At 33.7% G+C, this 23,046-nt stretch overlaps 1 protein-coding gene across 5 annotated transcripts in view; it reads left to right on the plus strand.

Annotated features, from left to right (window-relative positions):
* The first annotated feature begins 16,555 nt into the window (after window positions 1–16,555).
* Fas2 (neural cell adhesion molecule fasciclin 2) overlaps window positions 16,556–23,046 on the plus strand; it is a 117,013-nt gene continuing 110,522 nt past the window's right edge. For all 5 annotated transcript variants that reach the window (XM_074170066.1, XM_074170068.1, XM_074170069.1 and 2 more), the window contains exons 1-2: window positions 16,556–16,837; window positions 19,641–19,773. In XM_074170066.1, the coding sequence (XP_074026167.1) occupies window positions 16,571–16,837; window positions 19,641–19,773 (400 nt within the window). In that variant the 5' untranslated portion in view covers window positions 16,556–16,570. The remainder of the gene's footprint in view (window positions 16,838–19,640; window positions 19,774–23,046) is intronic.

Genomic DNA, 23,046 nt, shown 5'->3' on the forward strand with positions numbered 1-23,046 from the left:
TTCGTTATGGAATTGAATCAGATATCATTCACCGAATTCCTATACAGTATACTTGATTGAAGAGGTAAAATTTCACTTACCTCACCTCACCTCACCTAATCGCTGAGTATAATCTATACAGCCGTTGTTAAATTGATTACTGAATTTCTAGACACTATTCATTTCATTCCGACCATTTCGTTTCATGTCCATTCTTTTCTTATACCACTTCTAACGTATTTCAATTAATAACTAATAGTCAACTTTATTAAGCCCGGAACCTATTACTCATATCACCCCAACGAGCCATAAACTTCAACTGCTAAAGTGCATAACCGCATTAGAGACAATCGAACGACCGTCTGTATTCGGTTTCGTTAAATTATTATCGAGTTCACCAGAAGGGCGCAAATCAGGAAATTGACAGTAATGTTGATAATGGCAAATCCATCAGTTTCGACCCAAGAAAGGCTTTTTCGTACCTCTTTGGTGAAGTTGTTTTATGATATATTATTATAGGGGTTAACTTGAAGTTTCAACGCCCTAGGGTGAAGTTTTTCTGATGGGTTTGGCGGTTGGGTTTTTATTGTTGCTACGTAGTTTCCAGTCGGGGTTCAAGGCTGAGAGACGGATATCATTGTGAAAGATGTCGTATATGACATGGATATACTGAAAATGTAATTTCATATTTTAGATATTATATATTTGATTTTTGTTAACTATTTAGAAAGTGACAACCCAACAAATCCATCAGTTAGATTTTCATTAAAAATTACTAAACAGTATGATTCAGAGATTCATATAAATGAATAAATAAAAGTATAAATCAATACAGATAGATCAAAATGAATTCATATCCACATATATGAGATTAAGGCACGGAGTAACAGCGTATTAATTACAATCTGTCAGGTCCTGGGTATATATAAACAAATACAGTATTCAATAAAATTCTACAACCATCGGTTACGGAGGCACATTTCCACCAGCAGCAGGAGGTTGCATATCTTAATGAGGATCTAGAAGTGATTTCGAATTGGGGTGAAAGTAACCAGATTCAATTCAGTGCCAAGAAAATCCAAGCATCAGTTTTCTCGAAGAAGATAAATGTCTCCGAACCGGATTTATTAATGTCAGGTCGGACAATTCCGCTTTCTGCTTCGATATGTTTGTTGGGGGTTAAAATGTCTTGGCACAATCATGTCGCTGTAATTGCAAAGGCTGCTTCTCAAAAGCTTGGAACACTGTTCCGAACCAGAAAACTATACACACTCAGCAGCTTTTGCTGCTTTATAAAGCTGAAATCATACCTTCTTTGAAGTATTGCTCTCATGTATGGAGCTCTGCCCCCAAACATACCTTGAAGTTGCTGGATTCCATCCAGAAAAAAAACATCCGCCTGATTGGAGACGCGAACATCACGTGCAACTTTGATAGCCTGAAACATCGAAGAAAGGTTGAAGATCTGTTTTTCTTCTGTAGATACTTTCACGGGAAGTGTTCAAGTGATTTGACACATTTGATTCAACCAAGAGCGGTCGCATCAGAAAAACGCGATGGACTGTGGCTGGGGTTCACCTCGAACTTCACTGTTCAAGAACTCTTTCATCTGGAGAACTGCGTTTATGTGGAATAAACTTCCTGAGTCCAAATGGATTCAATTTCCAGCGATTCAAATCCAATGTGAATCACTACTTTCGCACCGTTCCGAGAGCGCCTTAAGGATTTTTCTGTAGTGCTTGTGTTTTGTCCTTAAAAAAAAAGCTTGAAAATCTGTTATATGTTACTTTTTTGTATATTCAAAAGAAATCCATAATTTTGACAAAATGTATCGATTCCTCAAATGATTTGCTACATTCACTGAGAATGTCAACCACGACATAGAAAGAAAAACAGTGCTTGTAGGAAGTTGTTTTATGTCAAAAACTACACACTTCGTGTGTTGAGAAAATGAATAATTGACGAGAACTTTTTTTTAAATATTGTGGTGTTCCAAATTTTACACCTTTACAAATGAGAAGCAATAATATTTCCATTCAACACTATATGAACGTTTTCATCTTCAAGTGATTGTTGAACTATCAGTGACTACTGTTTTGGCCGGATTTAATTTGAGCCCACTTTCATTTGATCATAAGCTGATGACACTAACATTGTTGTTAGCTTAGTTCACTAACTGGTGAACAGGTAGCGTTGAGATATATATCTGAGTATCGTCTGCATACATGCAAGTTCTCCAATGGGTCCTAAATTTTTTGAAACAAAACACAAGCACTACAAGAAAATCCTCAAGGTGCTCTAAGTGCGGTGCCTGTGCGAAAAGAGTGATTCACATTGGATTTGAATCACTGGAGATCAAATCCATTTAGAAAAACGTTCTCAGGAAGTTCTTTCCACATAAACGCAGTTCTCTAAATGAAAGAGTTTCTGAACACTGAAATTATGTACTGAGTTGAACCTCAAAACGATGAGTAGCCACAGTCCGTCGCGTATTTCTGATATGTACCGCTCTTGGTGGAATCAAATGTGCCAAGTTACTTGAACACTTCCCGTGAAAGTATCTATAGAAGAGAGAAATCTCCAACCTTCCTTCGATGTTCCAGACTATCAAGGTTGCAAGTGATGTTCGCGTCATTAAAAGTTGCTGAGGTGTGTACATTTTCCTGATTCGGAACAGTGTTCCAAGCATTTGAGAAGCCGCTTTTGCAATTTCAGCGACATGATTGTGTCAAGACATATTGGTGTCCATTTCAACCCCCCAACAAACTTATCGAAGCTGATGGTGGAAACGTGTGACCTGACATTATTATATCCGGTTCAGAGACATTTATCTAGGTTTTTGTGGCATTGAATTGAATTTGGTTACTTGCACCCCAATTCGAAATTACTTCTAGATCCCAATTAAGATATGCAACCTCCTGCTGCCGGTGAAGATGTGTATCCGCCGCAGATGTCCTGGAATCCAAATGGAATGGAATGACCCTCTGACTGAAATGATTTCAGAGCCACATTACTGGGATGTGTCCCAGTCCGTAGAATTTTGCAATAAGGATATCATGATTTGTGATATCGAAATCCATAGTAAAATCGAGCATTATGAGGAAGGAAACATGAATGATTAATCTCTCGAGAGAAATCATCTGTGACTTTTAGTAGTGCTGTACTTGTACTGATAGTTTTTAAACTCTGAGTTGTGGAAAATACCTTATTTTCTGCGAGATACGTTTTTTCAAACAATTTTGACATGATAGACAGAATGTTGATGAGTTATTCGACTGAGTTCGGTGGGTTTCGAAATTTTGATAACAGTTAATACAACTAACTGCTTCTATAGACTCGGTATCACACAATTTAATAATAAATGATTTATTATGTGCAACAGAGCGTACTTACAGTGGCGGAATCAAATTTTCAACATTTTCAGAATAATTTCATTAACACGTTAAGAATTTGATATGTTTTCTAGAAATCGCTCCAGTTGTTCTAGATCTGTCTTGTCAACGATCCGGTATGCGGGCCGCATCCGGCGCTCTGGCCGTATCACTACGTTCTGCTATCGCAATTTATCACAGAAAGAAGATTCATGTTTTTTAGAGCTTTTAAACTTCACTCGATTCCTCTAGAGAAGATTTAAAATACGCACACTACATTTATAAGTAATTTCATGGGCAGCGCGTGCCTAGATAAGCGAGAGAATGTTGCTTAGGTAACTATTGAGTTCAAGAAAACAACTCAATCATAGACAGAAATTCCATTTCTTAGCGACAAACGAAAATAACCTATTATTTTTGTTGAGAACGATAGAATCTTCCACGCGCTTCGAGCCAAAACTAGAACCTTCCTTATCGGTATAAGAGGGGTGCGTTGGCGCAATGTGAGTCTATTACGTCGAGTAATTGAAGCGATTCGGTCGGAGAAGGATTCTAGTTGTGGACCGTGTCATGCAACCTATAATTAAAATAGTGAATTTAATGAAGAACAGAGGACTAAATCAACGATAGTTCAGGCAGTTTTCACAAGATTTGGACGAAACGTTTTGTGATGCCCCTTGTTTCACCGAAGTTCGTTCGTTTAGTCGAGGAGTAGTTTCAGATTTTTTTTTGCATTTCGTAACCCTATTCAAGCTTTCATGTTAGAAAAAGACAATCCAATTGATTACGACAATGACTGGTGGGTTGATTGTGTCTTTCTGATAGATATGAATAAACATTTGACTGATCTGAATATAAAGTTATAGAGTAAATATCTGATTGTCACTGAAATGTATTCATGTATTCAAGCCTTTGGAACGAAATTGAGGCTGTGGGAAATCAGGTGAAAAATCAGACTTTGGATATTTCCCTCATTTAAAATCAATTGGCACAGTGAACCCAAAAAATGGATGAATATTCTCAACTTCTGCAAAATTTTATCAAGGAAATCAACAGTCGTTTTAAAAATTTCCACAAAATGAATGTAATGAAATTCCCATTTCTCAATAATCCATTCAGTTTTGAAGCTTCACAGGCACCTGTTCATTTCCAAATGGAGTTGATAGATCTTCAATCGGACAGTATTTTGAAAGAAAAATTTAAGGAGGTTAACATTCTCACACTTTTTACACAATATTTCAAGAGTTTGGATAACTACCCGGAATTTATAAAACATACAGCACGCATTATGTGAATATTTAGTAGTAGGTACCTATTTATGTGAGTAGATGTTTTCGTCATGAAAATAAATAAGAACAAACATCGCACAATACTTACGAATGAACATCTCTAATCAATTCTCAAAATAATAACAAAGAATATGATAACTGATATCAATTAGCTTGTCAAAAACAAAAGAAGTGTGGTATATGGATCCTCGAGCTCAAAATAATTATTCTCTTTCATAACTTTGATATGATTTTTAACAACGGTATACTATACAGAGCTTTTCTTTAATTTCCCCCCCCCCCTTTATTTTTTGAACGGGTCAACTCAAAAAACTGAAACTTGGAATAATGAAATTAATGCATGAATACTTTATTTTGAAGTGAAATTGACAGATGAAACTTTCAAGATGGTGACTGGGCGCCATCTGGGGAAAAAAATTAAATGGAAATGGGGGGTCTTGTGACAAATCTTTTTGAAGCTCCTGACGAAAACCTACTTCACAACCCTAGAATGTGAATTCAATATCTTCACCTACTACAAAATGGCGGAACATTTAATAATTTCCTGAAGAGAAACACATCAATATCGATATTTCTAGAAATATTCCTTTTTATATGCCATATGGCAATTCAAACGACCCGATAAGGTTCTGTGTTGGGGAAAAAATAGTTATTTCCCTGTATCAACATCAGAATAAGAAGTTTTCTTTCTGTTTCTGAATGATATGGAAAGCAGTGTATTATCCTCACAAGTTTCTGAAGAGTTTTGATTAATTATTCATTTCTTTTTATTAGGACCTTTTTAGTTTCAGTATCGGTCGGTCAGTAGCCGGTCGGTTCGACGTGGGTGCTTTGTTCACTCACTCGAATTGACCGCGGTGTTGGTCGGTGATTCAAGCCCATGGTTGAACGATCGATTTTCACTTGCTATCGTCCAACCCGTGTTAGGAATCACACGTTAAAGAGGTAAGACATCGTTAATCCTTAGCTCGCACAAGTTTTGACTTCTGAGGGTTGTCGTTTGTAGGGGTGCGACAGCTGGTTAACGGAAAAACAGATTTTTTTAATTAATATGTGCATTTTAAATGAAACTCATTATCAATTATATATTCAATTAAAATTTCACATGCTTTTCCTTTTACCATAATCCAGATAATTCAATTGTGTCAGCCACTGTCGTTGGAGGGAAATTCACAGTCTATCGCAGGTCTCCTCTTCACCCGTAATCCCTGCGCTCATGAATCTAGCGACTTCAGCCTAATCTGTATTTTAGATATTGGTTTGCCGAGTCCATTCATTTTTTGATGCCCATGATGTTTTTATGCATTCTTTTCCACATTAGTTCATATACTGCGATGTTTGACTCCCATATGAACTCAATGTCCGTGTTTGTGATGCACTATTTGGAACCTGTAGGTCTTAAGTAACTTAAATCAGTTTCACAATGTTGCCTTATCTACTAGTCTTGAATTAATTTCACAATGTGTCCTTATGTGATAATCAGGTAAATTTGATGATTAAAATATAATTTCAACAAGCTATATAGTATACTATTTGGTATTGGTTCACCATCGTTATTGATAATATTATTATGTTTACTCATTTCTGCACTCTCGTAGTCATCAAGATGCCTGTTGTTGTTAACTTGTCTAACTAATCTTCTATGTTCTATGGAATGGTTTCGTTGCAAAATATGATTAGCGACTGCTAATTTTTCTGGTCTTCCATATTTCAGGTGTTCTAAGTGTTCCTTATATCTTATTTTGCTAGATCTTTTCATCTGTCTATGATTTTTTGCATCAGTCCTTACATTTAATTTCGTAAATTCCAGACTTCTCCGAATTCTCGACTTTGTCCTTTGGATTTCCTAAAAGGCTCTGTAGTGTATGACTTGTTTCACAAAACACCTTCATACCTAGTTCCTTGAAAATATTTCCAAAGTTTTTCGTGTATTGGTTGTATGGAACTGAGATATATTTATCTTGGTTTAGTCGTTTTTAAAAGTCGAGATTTTGTTCATTTTCAACCTAAACTTTTTCTTCCTCATAATATCATTTACAATACCCCTCGAGAAACCGTTACTCACTGCTATTTCCTATTGTCCTTTTTTCTTTTGTGAACCTCTCATGTGTGAGAGAAAAAGTCAAAAGACGATGCATTAGAAAAAAGCAGGTTTGTGCTGTCCACAGTGATGTGAACTGTCAGAAATATATACCTGTACTTGTAGTGCTTGTTTCCCTCATAAATACATTGTATTCTAGCCTTCCATATTGGCTCCTCTTTACCAAAACGTCAAGAAATGGAAATTGTCCTTTATTTTCTCACTGATACGTGATGCTCGAAAATTCATAACTGAAAAACTGCCACTGATTTCTTCCTTCCTTCCTTTCAACAACTTGACACTTACGGAAGCAGGAAGGTAAAAATAGGAAATTATGAGAACACATTGCAAATAGTCGTTTAGATCTCTTTGTTGAAAAAAAATCCTCCATTAACTTATGGAGCTGGGGATTCATTAATATGGTCTTATATTTTTGATTATTACGCTTTTATTAGCTTCACCTGTATGTATGTTTCTTTGTTTGCTTGTAACTCTCAAGCTCGGGATCTGTATTTGACAGAATTATCGACATTATTGCTTGATTTATTCGCGGGCAGATGGCGCTGTACGTAACCTACTTGATATATCGACATTATTGCTTGATCTATTAGCGGGCAGATGGCGCTGTACGTAACTTCTTTGATATAATTCGAACTCACTCTTCATGTATTTCTTCATTTGAAAAAAGTATTTTTTTAATTAACACGCGCGCCTGCTGCCTTACTTGTAACCCTCCTTTGCGCACCTGCTGCCTTGGGCTAGGTAGCTGATTTTCAGGCTCCCTCTGCGGAATAGGAAAATATCAATGGTCCTTTTTCTAAACAATATACGGCTGATTGATCCCAAAGTTTAGATAAAATAACTATAGTTTAAAAAGACAAAAAAATACGCTTTCATAGCATACGAAACTAAAAAATGAAAATTGAATATAGTTTAAAAAACACGCTTTCAAAGAACATCGAACTAAAAAGGTAAAAATATTTTTTTTAAATAAGCTTAAAACAATAACGAACGAATAATACTAGTATTATTGTGAGAAAAGCGTGGGCGCTTTGTGCTATATTTTTTGTATATCAAGCGCCCGTCGCTTTTTTCCCAATAATACTAGTATTTTTCGTTCGTTATTGTTTTAAGCTTATTTAAAAAAATATATTCAACTTTTTAGTTCGATGTTCTCTAAAAGTGTGATTTCTAGCACGGGTTGTGAGATATGCAGTGTAAATCGATCGTCCGGCCGATCGATTGAATGAGTAGAACGATATGTGATGGAATTTGCCGATATTTTGTGGAAATCACTGACGTTTTAAAAAAACACTTCATTGTGAGATTTCTACTAAACAGTTTACAAAATCGAAACACGTGTTTTACGATACAATAGCTTTCTTGTGAGTGTTCACAAGTATAAGCACGCTTGAAGAAACTATTGTGGTGATTTTGTGAACTGTTCAGTGAAAATCTCACAAAAAAGTATTGAATGTGTAAAACAATATACTCACCCTAACCCAACCGGCTACCATCCCACTGGTTAGATGACCCGAAAACTATTTTATCATTGTTAACTATTGTTAATTTAACTCATTAACGCCCACAATAATTTTTTTCTGTAAATTTTGATAATATTTCGTTCGAGAGTTCTTTCACCTTTGTTTTGATATAATTGAATATTGTCATTTCTTCATTTGACAGATATAAGTGTAATTTTTTTGATGTATGATATGTCATACGGTGGGAATCGAAGGTATGCAAAATCAATTAATAATGGAAAAAACATTTATTGAAACGTATGAGAGTACGTGCGGAAAGTTATTTCTCATGGTATGAACGGAAGCAGGAATCTGGGTGAAGCCCGACATTGCATTTCAGACACACAAATTTACAACATTTTCCACATTTTGCGCATCGCCTTTGAGTTTCGTTTATGTCGATCAAGTGATTTTTGCCATCCAATCGAATTTCGTCAGGAATCTTTGACAATATTTTTGGTTTGGGTCCTGTGGAAGGTCGTGTCGGTGGGGAAGATAGTATGGATAGAACAATTCTTCTTATGAAGTCTAACAGTGGCATCGCCCCGTTCGTCGAACATCTTCGATACAAATACCACATGTTTACTACTGCACCATTCAAACAAAATCGAAATAAATATAGATTTAAAAAACTAAAATCACGCTTTTAAAGAACATTGAACTAAAAAGATAAAAATATTTTTTTTAAGTAAGCATAAAACAATAAAGATCGAAAAACACTAGTATTATTGTGAAGAAAACGTGGGCGCTTTTCTGCCATATTTTGTGTACATCTAGCGCCCACACTGCTTTCACAATAATACTAGTATTTTTCGATCTTTATTGTTTTATGCTTATTTACAAAAAATATTTTTAACTTTTCAGTTCGATGTTCTTTAAAAGCGTATTTTTTAGTTTTTTTAAACTATATTTATTTTTCACTTTTTAATCCGCTTTATTGTCAAAAATATTTTTTTTTAAGTTCTAGTCACTAGTATTATAAATCTTTAACAGACGGTGAACGAATGTGAAATTCCTCTCCAACAACATAATAAAGTTTGAGGTCTTAAATTTCTATAGTAATATTGAGTTGCAGTAAGTCTCCAACAGAAGGCGGACAGTTGTAAAATTTATTTCGAAGTAAAGAGAAAATTTGCAGTAATAATTTCGAAAACAAATCAGTCTTGATGTTTTGATTTGAAGTTTTATTCAAAATATTAATGGACTAAAAATATTTTTTCACTGAATAATTTTATTTTTCAAATCAATCTTTTGATTGATATGTATGTCAAGCACCTCAATTCTAATTTTTCGATTTTTTGAAATATTCAAGTAACTGAATTTTTTAGATGTACAATTTACGATAGAGTTTTCATTGTTGAAATCCATATTCTGGTTTGCTTTCAAATAATCGAATTAGATTTTAAAATGTATCTTCCGTTTCGTTCAAAACTTTTTTCCGTACCGAATCACGGGTAATTGAAAATATTTAAATATTTCATCTGTAGTACAAAATTTCGCTAACACTTATAATTCTCAAAATATGTTTTTTATTTTGATTTTCTTTTGAACAACCTATCAAGGAGGTTACGTATTGCGCCATCTGCCTGCGAATAGCTCATTCTCTCTGTTATTTTCTATCCATTCACTTTTATACTTTTATGCTTTATAGTTTTTATATTCTCATACTTACATTTATGTGTTGCATGAGAATATTCGTTATTATTATTATTATTATTATTATTTATTTCAATATGTAGCATATGTATTATCAATTTCTGACTACTTTTTCACCCCAAAATGCTGAAATCATCAAATGTTCAAATATTACTTTCAATTTGTATAACTTATATTCTTTGAAATAATGACACTTATATCTTATATTTCTTAGAATAGTAACACTTTGTCAATGAGATTTCATCTTCAACAATAAAGTACATTTTGATTTGATTTGATTGCAATAATTGATAGTTACGTACACCGCCATCTGCCTGCGAATAGATCAAAAAATATCAATTAGGTTACGAACAGCGCCATCTGCCCGCGAATAGATCAAGCAAAATGCCGATAATTCAATACAGATCCCGATCTTGAGAGTTACACACAAACATGCATACAAACAATCATACATACATACATACAGGTGAAGCTAATATAAATCGTGTAAAAAGGGTCAGTACCATTTTTTAGACCTTATTTCAGACCTGTAGAGGCCACGCATTTGATCAAATCGGTCTACTCCTCCCATTCCCTTATTGTAAAAATTTATAATTGATGGTTTCTTGACCGCAATCTTTGATCTTTCTTTTTTGGACCAACGCGTGCACGAACTTTTTGTTTTCGAAATGCTTTCATCATTCAGGTTGGTTGCCACGTTTACTTGACTGTTGTCATGCCAACGTGTAAGTGTTATATTAGCTTTCTTGTCGTACAAAGTGAAATGGGATCCACGTTTTTCCTCTTCCAATTCTTTCAGAAGAGCTTTTTCCACTCTGTCGGATCGTATTGTTCCAACACCATGGAGTTCATGTTTACTTAGCGTTTCAACTAAAGGAAGAGAATTGAAGTAGTTGTCAATGAAAACGATGTTTTTCCTGGGTATGAAGTTAGACACATTTTCTCAGTAACACTGCTTCCTAACGTTTTTTCTTCCAGTTTATCACCAGAACCCAAATACGGTTCAAATTTGATGAGATCTGAAGTGGTCAGACACCAAAAATTGAAACCAAAACGAATCGGTTTACCGCGTATGAACTGTTTCACGCTGTGTCTCCGGTAATACGGCTCCATTGCTTCATCCAATGAAAAATGTGTTTCTAGTGGCTGAATGCATTCAGTAAAAATTCGATTCAAATGGTCAATAAGTGGTCTCATTTTTGCAACTTTATCGTTTTTATCCATGGTATCGTTATTACAAAAGTGCAAAAACCTATGGATGCTTTCAAATTTGTTTCTTGACATCGTGTTGCTGACAAGTGGGTTGAAAGTGTCTGCCTTTGTTTCCCAATACATTCGTCTGGATGCAACTGTAACGTAACGAGAAAAAATAACGATTGCGAAATATTGATACAATTCCTCCACAGTTGCGGAAAAATTATAAAAACCCTTTTTCAATGCGTATCTATTTGATTCTTGGCAGATGAAATACATGAATGTATCGTCGAAGAAATACTTGAAGTATTCGGCTGGTGTCCACTTGGCGCATTTTTCTGCAAAACGTGGAGTTTCATATTTCAGATTCCCAAGCTTATCAGGACTATGGTATAAAGTCACATGCTCCCAATTACGTTTAGGTTTAACTTTTTTATTACACCTTTTTCGCTGCTCGAGTTTTAGCCTTTTCTGTATGGACGCCAAAGTTTCACTATCGCTGTTGCTCTCATCAGACAGTATGAGATTATATCTGACGTCAAATTGAATAATAGTTCTCTCACTATTTTTGGAAATTGAATGAACTTCCATACTTTGCTTCAAGATACCCTTGCCAATATTACGAATAGTAGGTAGACCTTCTTCATCGCTTGGGGCGTCGTCCTGATCACTATCGTGTTGGTCTTTTGGAGGAAAAAGTACTATATCTAAGCACTCTGAATCCTGAATAGTTTGATACTCATCATCATCATCAGAGTCAAGTTCTTCCAAATAATTGAGGAGCTGTTCAGCATCCAACGGATCGGATGGGTCGAAGAACTGTTTCGACCTGAAAGTCAAAATATTATTTTGAAAGAATAGATCACAAGAATGATCTATAGAAAAAAATCATATAATACATCCATATTCCCATCGTATGATATATCATACCGAGAATCTAAAGCATATTTTCTCCAACGAAACCTTTACATACAAACATCATATGATGTATAGAGCAAAAATAAACTGTTATAGTGAAATATGCCAGGAGGTAACAAACAACAAAGGTTCTTTATGGTATCTGAACTCACCTTCTACTCATTTTCTGTTGAAACAAATATATCACTTCAGATGAAACTTGCTGTGGATACAAAATATTTCCACAAAGTCACATTCAACACTTTCAGCCTACAAATATGTTCTTGATGAATGAATACGATAATTTACAACACAGTCAAATTAGCTTTGTTGACAGAAACCTAACCTCAAATGAACGTATGATTAAACATACGGTGGGAGCTAATGGGAGAGGAAATAACTTTATGAGAGTAACCTCTCTTTTTGATTGTCTTCTTCTCTATTATTTAACAGAAAATGTGAGAAACTTTAATAAAAAAAGGTAATTGTATGATGAAAACCCAATTATTTCTGGGGAACCTCAAAGACAAAACCTGAAAAACCCAGTACGCGTATCAATACGGTTCGATTCTATACAATGCAAAATGTCAAAATTTAGTCAGAATCATTAATAATCCATCACTTTTTGTTACCTACGTCGTTGGGAATCAGATTTTCTGAATTTATTTGATTCATTATTTTGCATTCCTTTCCATATTTTATTAGTATATACCTCAGTTCTTTCAGCTTTTCAAAAATTTCGTCAGGAAAAAAATCACAGTAAACAAATTCAATACCTACTTCAATGGTAATTTCAACAAAGATTAAATAATATATGGAACTTATTTATGATGCGAGATTACAGCATTTGTGAACTGAAATCACCCATGAAATAATAGCCTGCATTATAATTACTGTGCTACATTTCTCATATTTTCTTTTTATGATACATAATTCCTATTGTATTACATGTGCAGAACCGACAATATCAGATTCTAGCAAAAAATTAACTCACATTTACAGGCTAGCTGAAAAAAAATTGTTTTTAAGTCCTGAAAAGTTCCAAATTCCTGGCCTATAATATAGTTTCTTACTTTCGGTACCTATTTTGGTTTCAAAGCGGATTTTTCTAGAAATTCTTACCTTCCACAATCTGAAGTAATGAAAATTGTAATGGAACGGAACAACTTATACAGATGTAGAAAGGGCAAACTTCCAGTTCATCCCGATAAGTTACTGCATATATTCTACGTATTTTTCCAAAGAAAAACACGCTATTTATCAGTAACGTGTCATATTCAAAATTTTGCCTATCAAAGAAAAGAGCTAACAGTTGCTCAGATACTTATTTTAACTTCACAAACTACACTTAAACGATTTGATCTCCACTAACTTTATTGAAAATAATCATAACATGTTTCGCTAAAACATTAGCTTTTTCAAATGATTAATACATCCAAGCATCCTTACATTCATATTTATATACTACAGGTAACCACAATCGAGACTACCTGTAAGAAATTACCTGAATCTCTACATCACATACCTGCTCGATTATGCTTACCTAAAGCAAATTGCCTACCATCTACATCAATAATAATTCTTTATGGGTTTTTAAGAAAACAAGTTCAATAATGGTGATCTATTCAAATCTAATTGGTCATTCATTAGAATATTTGAATTTTTAAGTTTATTAATTTCCATTGCTTCTAAATGATTCAGTTTGAAACCTTTATTTTCAATGTGCAAAATTTCGAATTCTTCATTAAAGATGTGATTTTCTTCTAGAAGATGATTTGAATACGTTGAATTTGTTTTCTTGTTTACATAGCTCTTATGATGTTCCTGGATTCGATTCCTAAATGTCCTGCCAGTTTGACCAATATATACCTTAGGGCACGTTCCACACTTTAATTTATATACCCCTGATTTCTCGAATTTAGATGTCTTATCTTTATTATTTTTAACTAGCTTTCCCAACGTATTACTTGTTCTATATGCAATTTTAATATCTCTATTTCTCAAAAATGAAGCCACTTTTTCCGTTGGTTGTCCAAAATAGGTTAAAGCTCTATAATTTTGATTATCTACCTTATCAATGGGAAAAACGTCTCGCATCGCTTTTGTGTAGACTTTCTTGGCAAGTATTTTGTTTATTAATTCGGCTTTAAACCCATTGTTTACCGCAATTTGCTTGATGATATTGAGTTCTTTATCAAAATTATCTATTGAAAGAGGAACATTGACTAATCTATGAATCATGCTATTAAAAGCTGATACTTTGTGTTGATACGGATGGGTAGAATCGTAATGTATCGTAATATCCGTATAGGACGGTTTGTGATAAATTGAAAAATCATGTTTGTTGTTCCTCCTACTAATTGTTAGGTCCAAAAAATTGATTGAGTTGTCTGTTTCTATTTCAATAGTGAATTTAATGTTCTCATGAATTTTGTTAATATCCCGATGAAAAGTATCTAATTGCCTCTTAGTACCTGTAAAACATACCAAAACGTCATCCACATATCTATGCCAATACAAGAAATTCTTAATCAAAGGATGTTTAAAGATTGACTTCTCTAGATTATCCATGAAAATTTCTGCAAGTAATGGGCTTAATGGATTTCCCATAATTAAACCTTTTGAGGAGGAATAAATATTGTTGTTGAATTGAAAATAATTTTGGTTGAGACATAATGACAGAAGGTCAATTATTTCTCGTTTTATGACTGGGTTCACTCTATTTTTATCTAATAATTCTATTACTAAAGTAATAGTATCATCTGGAGGTATACTGGGAAATAGATTCTGCACATCAAAGGATAGTAATTTTGCGTTGTCTGGTAGAGATAAGTTCTCTATTTTATTGATTAAGTCATATGAGTTCCGTAGACTAAATTTTGGTTGGAAGTTACTATGGTTTAAGATGATATTGATAAGCCTTTCTGATAATTTCACTGATGGTGCAGTGACAAAGGAAACCACTGGTCTAATTGGATAACCCTGTTTGTGCAGTTTTATGAGTGAATATAATTTTGGCATTTGGGGGTTCATCAATGTTAATTTGAACTTTTCCCTTTCTGTAAAAAGTATGTTAGAATTTTTCAAAAAATCTTTCACTTGTCTTTGAAATAAATTAGTTGGATCACGTTTCAGCGTTTCAAAATTTCCTAAATTCAAGAAATCAAGGGTTCCGTTGACATAGCAATGGAAATTAATAAACTTAAAAATTCAAATATTCTAATGAATGACCAATTAGATTTGAATAGATCACCATTATTGAACTTGTTTTCTTAAAAACCCATAAAGAATTATTATTGATGTAGATGGTAGGCAATTTGCTTTAGGTAAGCATAATCGAGCAGGTATGTGATGTAGAGATTCAGGTAATTTCTTACAGGTAGTCTCGATTGTGGTTACCTGTAGTATATAAATATGAATGTAAGGATGCTTGGATGTATTAATCATTTGAAAAAGCTAATGTTTTAGCGAAACATGTTATGATTATTTTCAATAAAGTTAGTGGAGATCAAATCGTTTAAGTGTAGTTTGTGAAATTACTATGGATCTTCATCAAGTAACGGCCGAATCAATCAGAAAACTTATTTTAACGTTTTAGAGTCCAGAATCTGCTTCCGTCCTCAGAACTTAAAAAATCAGCTACTAGAGTTTTTATTTGCTTCGATCTAATTTCAAACGTCCACGACTAGAGTCGAAATGTGAAATATGTCGTCAGTTACGAAAATTGATAATTCACAGAAAGATCCATTGATAAACTGATTTCCTCTACAAAAATTGATTTTTGTTAGATATGTTTTGGTTTGTATTCGTAGTGTAAATTTTTCAAAGATTCAACATTTCATAGTGTTCGTGTTCAATGAACATTGGCAGATTGAAACAATAAGATCATTTACTTGAATTTCCATTTTATAAAAACTGGTTAGCAGTTTGGAAATCTAAAGGAAGATTAATAAATGAAGTATAAAAAATTTATTGAAGCGAAATATTCGTATGAGTTGGTTAAAACTGCAAATGAAATCCAAAAAATGTGAAAAGTAGGTATATAGGTTGTAGGTAAACAATAAATGTGAAGTATGAAAAGATGAAAAGTAAATACATTATTGCAACCCGAAATAATTGTGAAAATAATGGATTACAAATACAAATGCTATAAATTGGTAATGTTTGGAATGAAGATATAAAATTGAATTTATAATACATACATACAAAAACTGAAAAGGGAAACCAGCAAGTTCCTTGAAATATAATGGAATAACTCATTTAAAAATCTCTCAATTCTCTATCTAGTTTTTTTAAAGAAAAAATAATGCAATGCAATATCTCAAGTTTGAATATTTCTTATTAGTCAGTGGGCTATGCTTGAAAACTGGCAGTAAACAAATCTAAAGAAATGAACTTCAAACGTTCAAGCCAGTCTCGAATATACCTGCACAGTAGGTATATTCGAGACTGGCTTGAACGTTTAAAGTTCATTTCCTTAGAAATTTAAATGTTTCCTAAAATCGATTACCAGATGACTTTGTAGAATATATTCAATTTCTTGTAAAAGTTCACATATTTCATCAACCATGAAAATGAAATATGGATTTAATTTGTTTATTTCTTGAAGGGAATGAAATATCCCTGTTTCAAATTTTATTTTCATTTTTTTCAGCAACATACGGTCACCAGCCTAGTTTGGAAATCCAACCGAATCAGAAAGTAGTGACGAAAGAAGTAGGTGGAAGTTTAGCTCTAACGTGTAGGCCGAATGTTCAGGATCCTGGTCTAGTGACGCAACTAGAATGGAGAGACCCTCGGAATAGAAGGATAGACAGCTCCAATAGGGCAAATTCAGTTTATGTCCAGGTGAGCCAGAATTGATACTTCTGTTTTTGTGTTTCCGAACTGGTATTGTGTACACCAATTGTTCCAATTAAAAAATCTCGAAAAATTCTGTATCACTTTCTACCAAAAAATAAAATTGAGATTGATTTGCTGTTTATAGAAAAAACCTCATAAAAAATGGTGAATTTTTTATGTTTGAGACAAATTAAAATGGACAATTCAATTATTGTGAAAATTGTTTCATGTTCATGAAGGAACGAGGGCCAAATAAATCATAATAACAAATTTTTACATGAATCGAATTTAAAGTGAGAAAACTATGACACATTGGTTGATTAAATCAGGGAAATTGATGGCCGTATCTTTGTGAGTACAGCTGGGTACAAATGATAAAAATAAAAATATGGTTGACTATGATGCATATAGATAAAGAAATAAAACTGAAGTAGGAAATGTCCGGAATTCGTTCAAAAATGTCAATCAATACTATTTGGCTTATAGAAATTGTATTGACTGGTTCGATTCAAAACAAAAATTGACAGCCACATAATTTTTTTCAACGAAAAGAAAATGCTAATAATTGAATATTCAATATACAGTGTCATCATTAAAGTGCGCACCATATGGGAAACTTTTTTTTCGAAAAGTTTCAATGAAATTTAACTTCGGCACTTTGAAAAATTTTTATAGCAAATTTTTAATTTCTCTCTAAAAATGTCCGTATAAGTAAAAATGTATCAGAAAAGTTAAACTCCATGATGAGTTTGTTATGTATACATGAATTGATGACAATTAACCGAACTTGTTTTTTAAAATAAAGAGGATATCTGTCAAAAATAAGCAAAACGTTAACTCTATCCTAGATGCATAAAATTTGACATATGGATATAAAATTGCCGTAGACACAACTTTTTCAAGTAACTTTTTGTTAATTTCGATCTAGAAATGCACTTTTTCAATTTTTTTCAAAAAAAAAAGTTCAATTTGACAAACACTGAACGTCAGTGGGTCGCATTTGGCCGCATCATTTTAAGTTAAATTTAAAGCACAAACAAGTGCCGAAGTTGAACTTCATTGAAACTTTTCGAAAAAAAAGTTTCCCATATGGTGCGCACTTTAATGGTGACACTGTATATTCAAATGATATTTCATTATGTCTGGAGTGGATTTAGGATATAATCTCGGAAGGTGATAGTACAATTATAAATTTGGTTAAAGCAGTGTTGTGACAAACCTGGATTACACGTTTAACCTCTCTACGAGTTGCCAGAAATATTTCGCTGATATAATTATGATTGATCTCACGTATATTCCCGAATATCCCAAATGTTCCACATTTTTCAGACCAGATCTAGATCTGTGAAAAAATCATATAATTGCCAGAAGGTTCGAGCTAAAATTGAGGTAGTCATCAAAGTAGTCCTAAAGGACATTAGGGAAGTCTGAGGTGAAAAAAATGAATTTCAAGAGGAATCCAAGAAGGGGGTCAGTAAGCGTGTCTGGAACAGAATAATAATTAGCAAAGATAGGTAGCTTATTATAAAATACCATGCTCAACTGAAACCCCGATGTTCTATGGATAGTCTTTGTGGATCATGTATTGACGTCAGTTTGAAATAATTACACTTTCTTTATTTGTGGATTTTGGGAATCAAGGTTTATGAATAGCTAATGTAAGATCTCACTAAATAGGTATCCAGTTTTATTAGACATAACTTAAGAAACAAACCCAGAAGCCGAAACTCTAATTATGAATGTGATTCTATTGAAAACACTTTCCAGAACGAAAATTTTGTTTCTCGACTCTCGTTCCCAACCAAGTTAGCATCATCAGGAGATGACAGGATTGATGTACAGGATTGAACAATTTTGCTAAACCACAAATACCCACATTATTCATGGAACAAATTGAAGAACAGACCTGTATAGACTAGTTTGGTGACATTCAAATGCAGCAGATTATTTAATCTGAGAAACATGAAATATTCAGAATTGCACAAGAGAGTTGAAAGTTACACTTCAAAAGCTACTGCAGAAAATACTGGGTTCCTTGTCGACAATATACAGAAAATATTTCATCAAAGAGCTGTAAAAGCGTATCGTAGTCCTAGATCATCTTGATGATGGAAAATTTGCTTCAATTGAATTACCAAAGATGAATAAATGAACAGTCCGAATAAAGAAAAAGGATTCCCAATCCATTTCAATTGTAGCACATTTGACACCACATTCTACCATTATTGACGTATACTATTTTCAAATCTAAAAAAATGAACTTTGAATGTTCAAGCCCGTCTCGAATATACCTATACAGTATGTTGAATAGACTGACGCCTATCTGAAAACAACTACTCCACTGGCTATTACCACGAATGGCCTTGATTTATTTCAGGCAGGCGTCAGTGCAGGAATCTTCACAGAAAATTTCCTGCATATGCAATTGGCAATACAACTGAAAAAGTCGACCTTCAATTTTGGAACGGGCACACTTGCATACCGGTTTCTGTGAAGATTCCTACACTGGAGTAGTTGTTTTCTGATAGACGTCAGTCCATTCAACCTACTGTGTAGGTATATTCGAGACGGGCTTGAACATTTAAACTTCATTTCTTTAGATTTGTTAACTGCCTGTCTTCAAGCACAGCCCACTGACTAATGAGAAATATATACTATTTTCTATAAAATACATGAAAATCAAGACGAAATATGCAAATTTTGGTTTTCTTCGAATATCCCCTGAATTGATCAGAATTTCACAAAATTTGATTAAATTTTAAAATAGGCAACTTTTGCTTAATTCGGCGGAATTATTATTTATTTTCAGATGCTAGCTGGAGAACCAGGAGCAGTCCTTATCTTCTCGAGTTTGACGGAAAATCAAGCTGGAAAATATACATGCCACGCTTTTTACGCTAATACTGAATCTTTGAGTGCTTCCGTAGAGCTCAACACTTACAGTAAGTATAAAATTCTGAAAATCAAGAACATCATTGATGATTTCTACCAATTCTCAATCTCTCGATTTCCAATGTTGATAAAGGCTTGCCATTATCATTTCTAATCTTCAGCAAAACCCATGAGATACTTCGAAAGTAATTTACTACTGAATACATGACTGAAGGGATCCAAAAAGTCTTTTTTATTCACATCAAGGCCCCATCCTATCGGTAGTAATGAATTTTACGTACGTTCAATTGATACCGTAGTTTTCATCGTGGTGGTTATGCCATATTTTCAAATAACAACCACTTGCTTGCCACCCATTTTCATAGCAGATTTCATCTAAAAAAAGGATAGGACGTTATTGGATTAGTAACCCTGCTTGTTATCATCAGATGGCGTAAAATTTCATTCGATTTTAATGTAACTATCTGCAATATCGAGTATAAGATTATGAAAGTTGTTTATCACTTGTGGTGATTGCAGCTATACCACAGCTCTTGTTCATTTCGCGGCTTTAAACCAATGGATTTGAGAGTTAAGGCTACTAGCGCGTGGAATGAATCGATTTTTAAATTTTCCTATTTATTCTGTGATTATCAAATTCAGAAATGATAAGCGTTATAGCTTCATCAATTTCAGTTTTACTATTATCTTCTTACCGTTGAAATTTATCAGATTACCATTATCATTCAATATGCGTAGAGTGATGTCAAGGTACTGACTACCGCCAGGTTGGTTCGGCATATAAATAATATTTTGCAGTTCCTTGGTGGGTTTGTATCCGGGCTCCACATCGATATCGAATTCGAAGATGCTGTGAATTTCATTACCCTGCCCTGCCCATTCATGCCCTGGCGGTGACATCGCAATCCACACAAATAATTCTGACCTCAATGATATTAACGAGCAATGTTGATTCATTAGTTTCACCGGTGCTGAACACATTGGCTTAAAACCCCAAATGTTCAGGAATGGTGTTTTCATAGTTGAGATGGATGTAATATTTCGACTACATTTCACATTTCAGAGTATTGTTGTTTGCATGTACGAGAAATACTTCGTTAATATTCTCCTCAACCCCATTTTACGATTGAATTTCTTCATGTTTGATGAATTTCATTATCACCTCATTGATTTCATCAATTTCATATGCCACGGTTGAATTTTTATAATGGTGAGGAGTGGGTTATCTGTTTTGGAATAATCGATAACGTTTTTTATCACATCCTTATTGAATATGGAGTTGTAGGAGTAGAAACCATGTAAACCTAGACCATAATTACTGCTGGTAAGTATTCAATTCGATAGGTGGGTGTAAGTTGGCGCGCAACCCGCTAAAGTATCATGACAATGAAAACGTCCGTGACATGACTGATTTACGTCCTTTAATAGCTGGCAACAGAAATTGTGGAGTAATCGTCGCCTTCTGGGTGGTCTATTCAATTCATTCATCTCATTATGTGTGACTGAATTCACATCATTCATTTCACGATAACAACAGAAAATTTTTCGTAGGTGGACCATCATTCACATCGGAATTACGGCTGCTGGAATCAGTGTAATGAACCTGACGGTACTACTACTTTATGACATCGATATCATTCTGTAGGTTTTTTGGTAGCATATCCCATACAGATATCATTTCATGTGATGCACACCCAATTAACACATCTTTCGGCATATCGTCGAGATGTTCTTTTCGTAAAGTGCGTACTTTGAAATATGAGGCCAATTAATAACTCATTCCCCTGATGGTTCCCTGTCCTGTATTGGTGTTGTTTCCATGTCTTATTCTGGAGAAGCTTCAGGCACAGATCGTCACGCATGAATGAATACTCCACAAGAATACGAAATCGCCATTTTCTTGACATGATACTTGAGGTCGACTTCAGAAAGGGGTTCTTTGAAGTAGTGATTGTAGTAGTTTTTTGTATTTTGAGCCTTCAGATATAGCCTCAAAGCTAGTCTCGCCCAGTTGCTGCTTACTCGCCCTTGCTGCTTAAACTGCTTTGGTTGTGCCAGCTGAAGCGCTAGCTAAACTACCTTGTGCTGGTGATCCGGCACAAAATGGTATGAGAGATGGAATTACATCAATTTCTGGTAACAAATTCGCTACACCCTGCCTTGATTGGTTGGGACATACTGTAACGTCAGAGGTTGGTAACGTCCATATAAGTGATGAATGATGATACTTCAGTTTCATCGTAATCTGGCAGAAAACGATAATTGGCAATATACTTTCTGTTTGAAGGTGATTGACAATGTTTAATGATGAATTTCACTAGTTCGGACTTCCATTGTCTACTATATAAAATGATTTGAAATCCCTGAAACAATTAATAATTAATAGCTGAAAATAAGAATTATATTAACCAAAATAAACCTGAAATGAAATAATAGTGAAATAAAATACAAGTAAATTTTTTTCAAAAGATTGAATTCAAATTGACATAATAATTGTCAAAATTGATATAACTTTGTTTAACAATTTTGAAAAACAAATAGTTGATGTTCATGGAAATATATGGTATGTTTGATTTATAACAAAATGTCGGAGAAAATTCGTGTTTGACTTGATAAATTGAAAAAAGAAATACATGATGGAAAATTCCAAATGATGTTACTTACTTTTATTTATGTCTAAATGTAATAAATGAGTATATATTGTACTAAGATGATTGATATCTATTCGTTTGTTCATAGTATTGGGCTCTTTCATAATTTCTACCATTTCAAGAAAAAGTCTGTTTTTGTAATTGTTTTCAACTTGTAAAATCATACTTTGTTCGTAATTTGGAAAATGATTTTTTGTAATACAATGTTCAGCCAAAGCACAAGATTTTTTATTGAGTTTTATGTCACTTTTATGGGAAACAATTCGATCTCTAAATGATGTAGAAGAAGTTCCAATGTACTCTAAATCACAATCATTGCAAGGTATGTTATATACTATATTAGTTTGCTTCATTGGTTCTGTTTTCTTTCAATTTAGTATATAGATTTCCAACGGTTTTGATATTTTTGTTTGTAATTTTAATATTGATATTTTGATTGAATTTTGAGAATATGCTTTTAATTTGTTTTGATAAAATGGGAATATAAATCAATGAAGAATATACCTATAGTTGTTTTTTCTGTGTTAACATATCCGAAGATTGAGATTGATTGTTTGTATTATTATTGGAATTTTGTATTTCATAGTTAGGATTATTAATTCTTCTGGAGACAGTATTATAGATTAGTTTTTTTAATAATTTAGATGGATAAGAATTATTATCAATGAGAAT

This window comes from Leptinotarsa decemlineata, unplaced genomic scaffold (assembly GCF_025532065.1).
Source record: "Leptinotarsa decemlineata unplaced genomic scaffold, Ldec_3_MD MMD2_P_RNA_scaffold_6, whole genome shotgun sequence".
Lineage (NCBI taxonomy): Eukaryota > Metazoa > Arthropoda > Insecta > Coleoptera > Chrysomelidae > Leptinotarsa > Leptinotarsa decemlineata.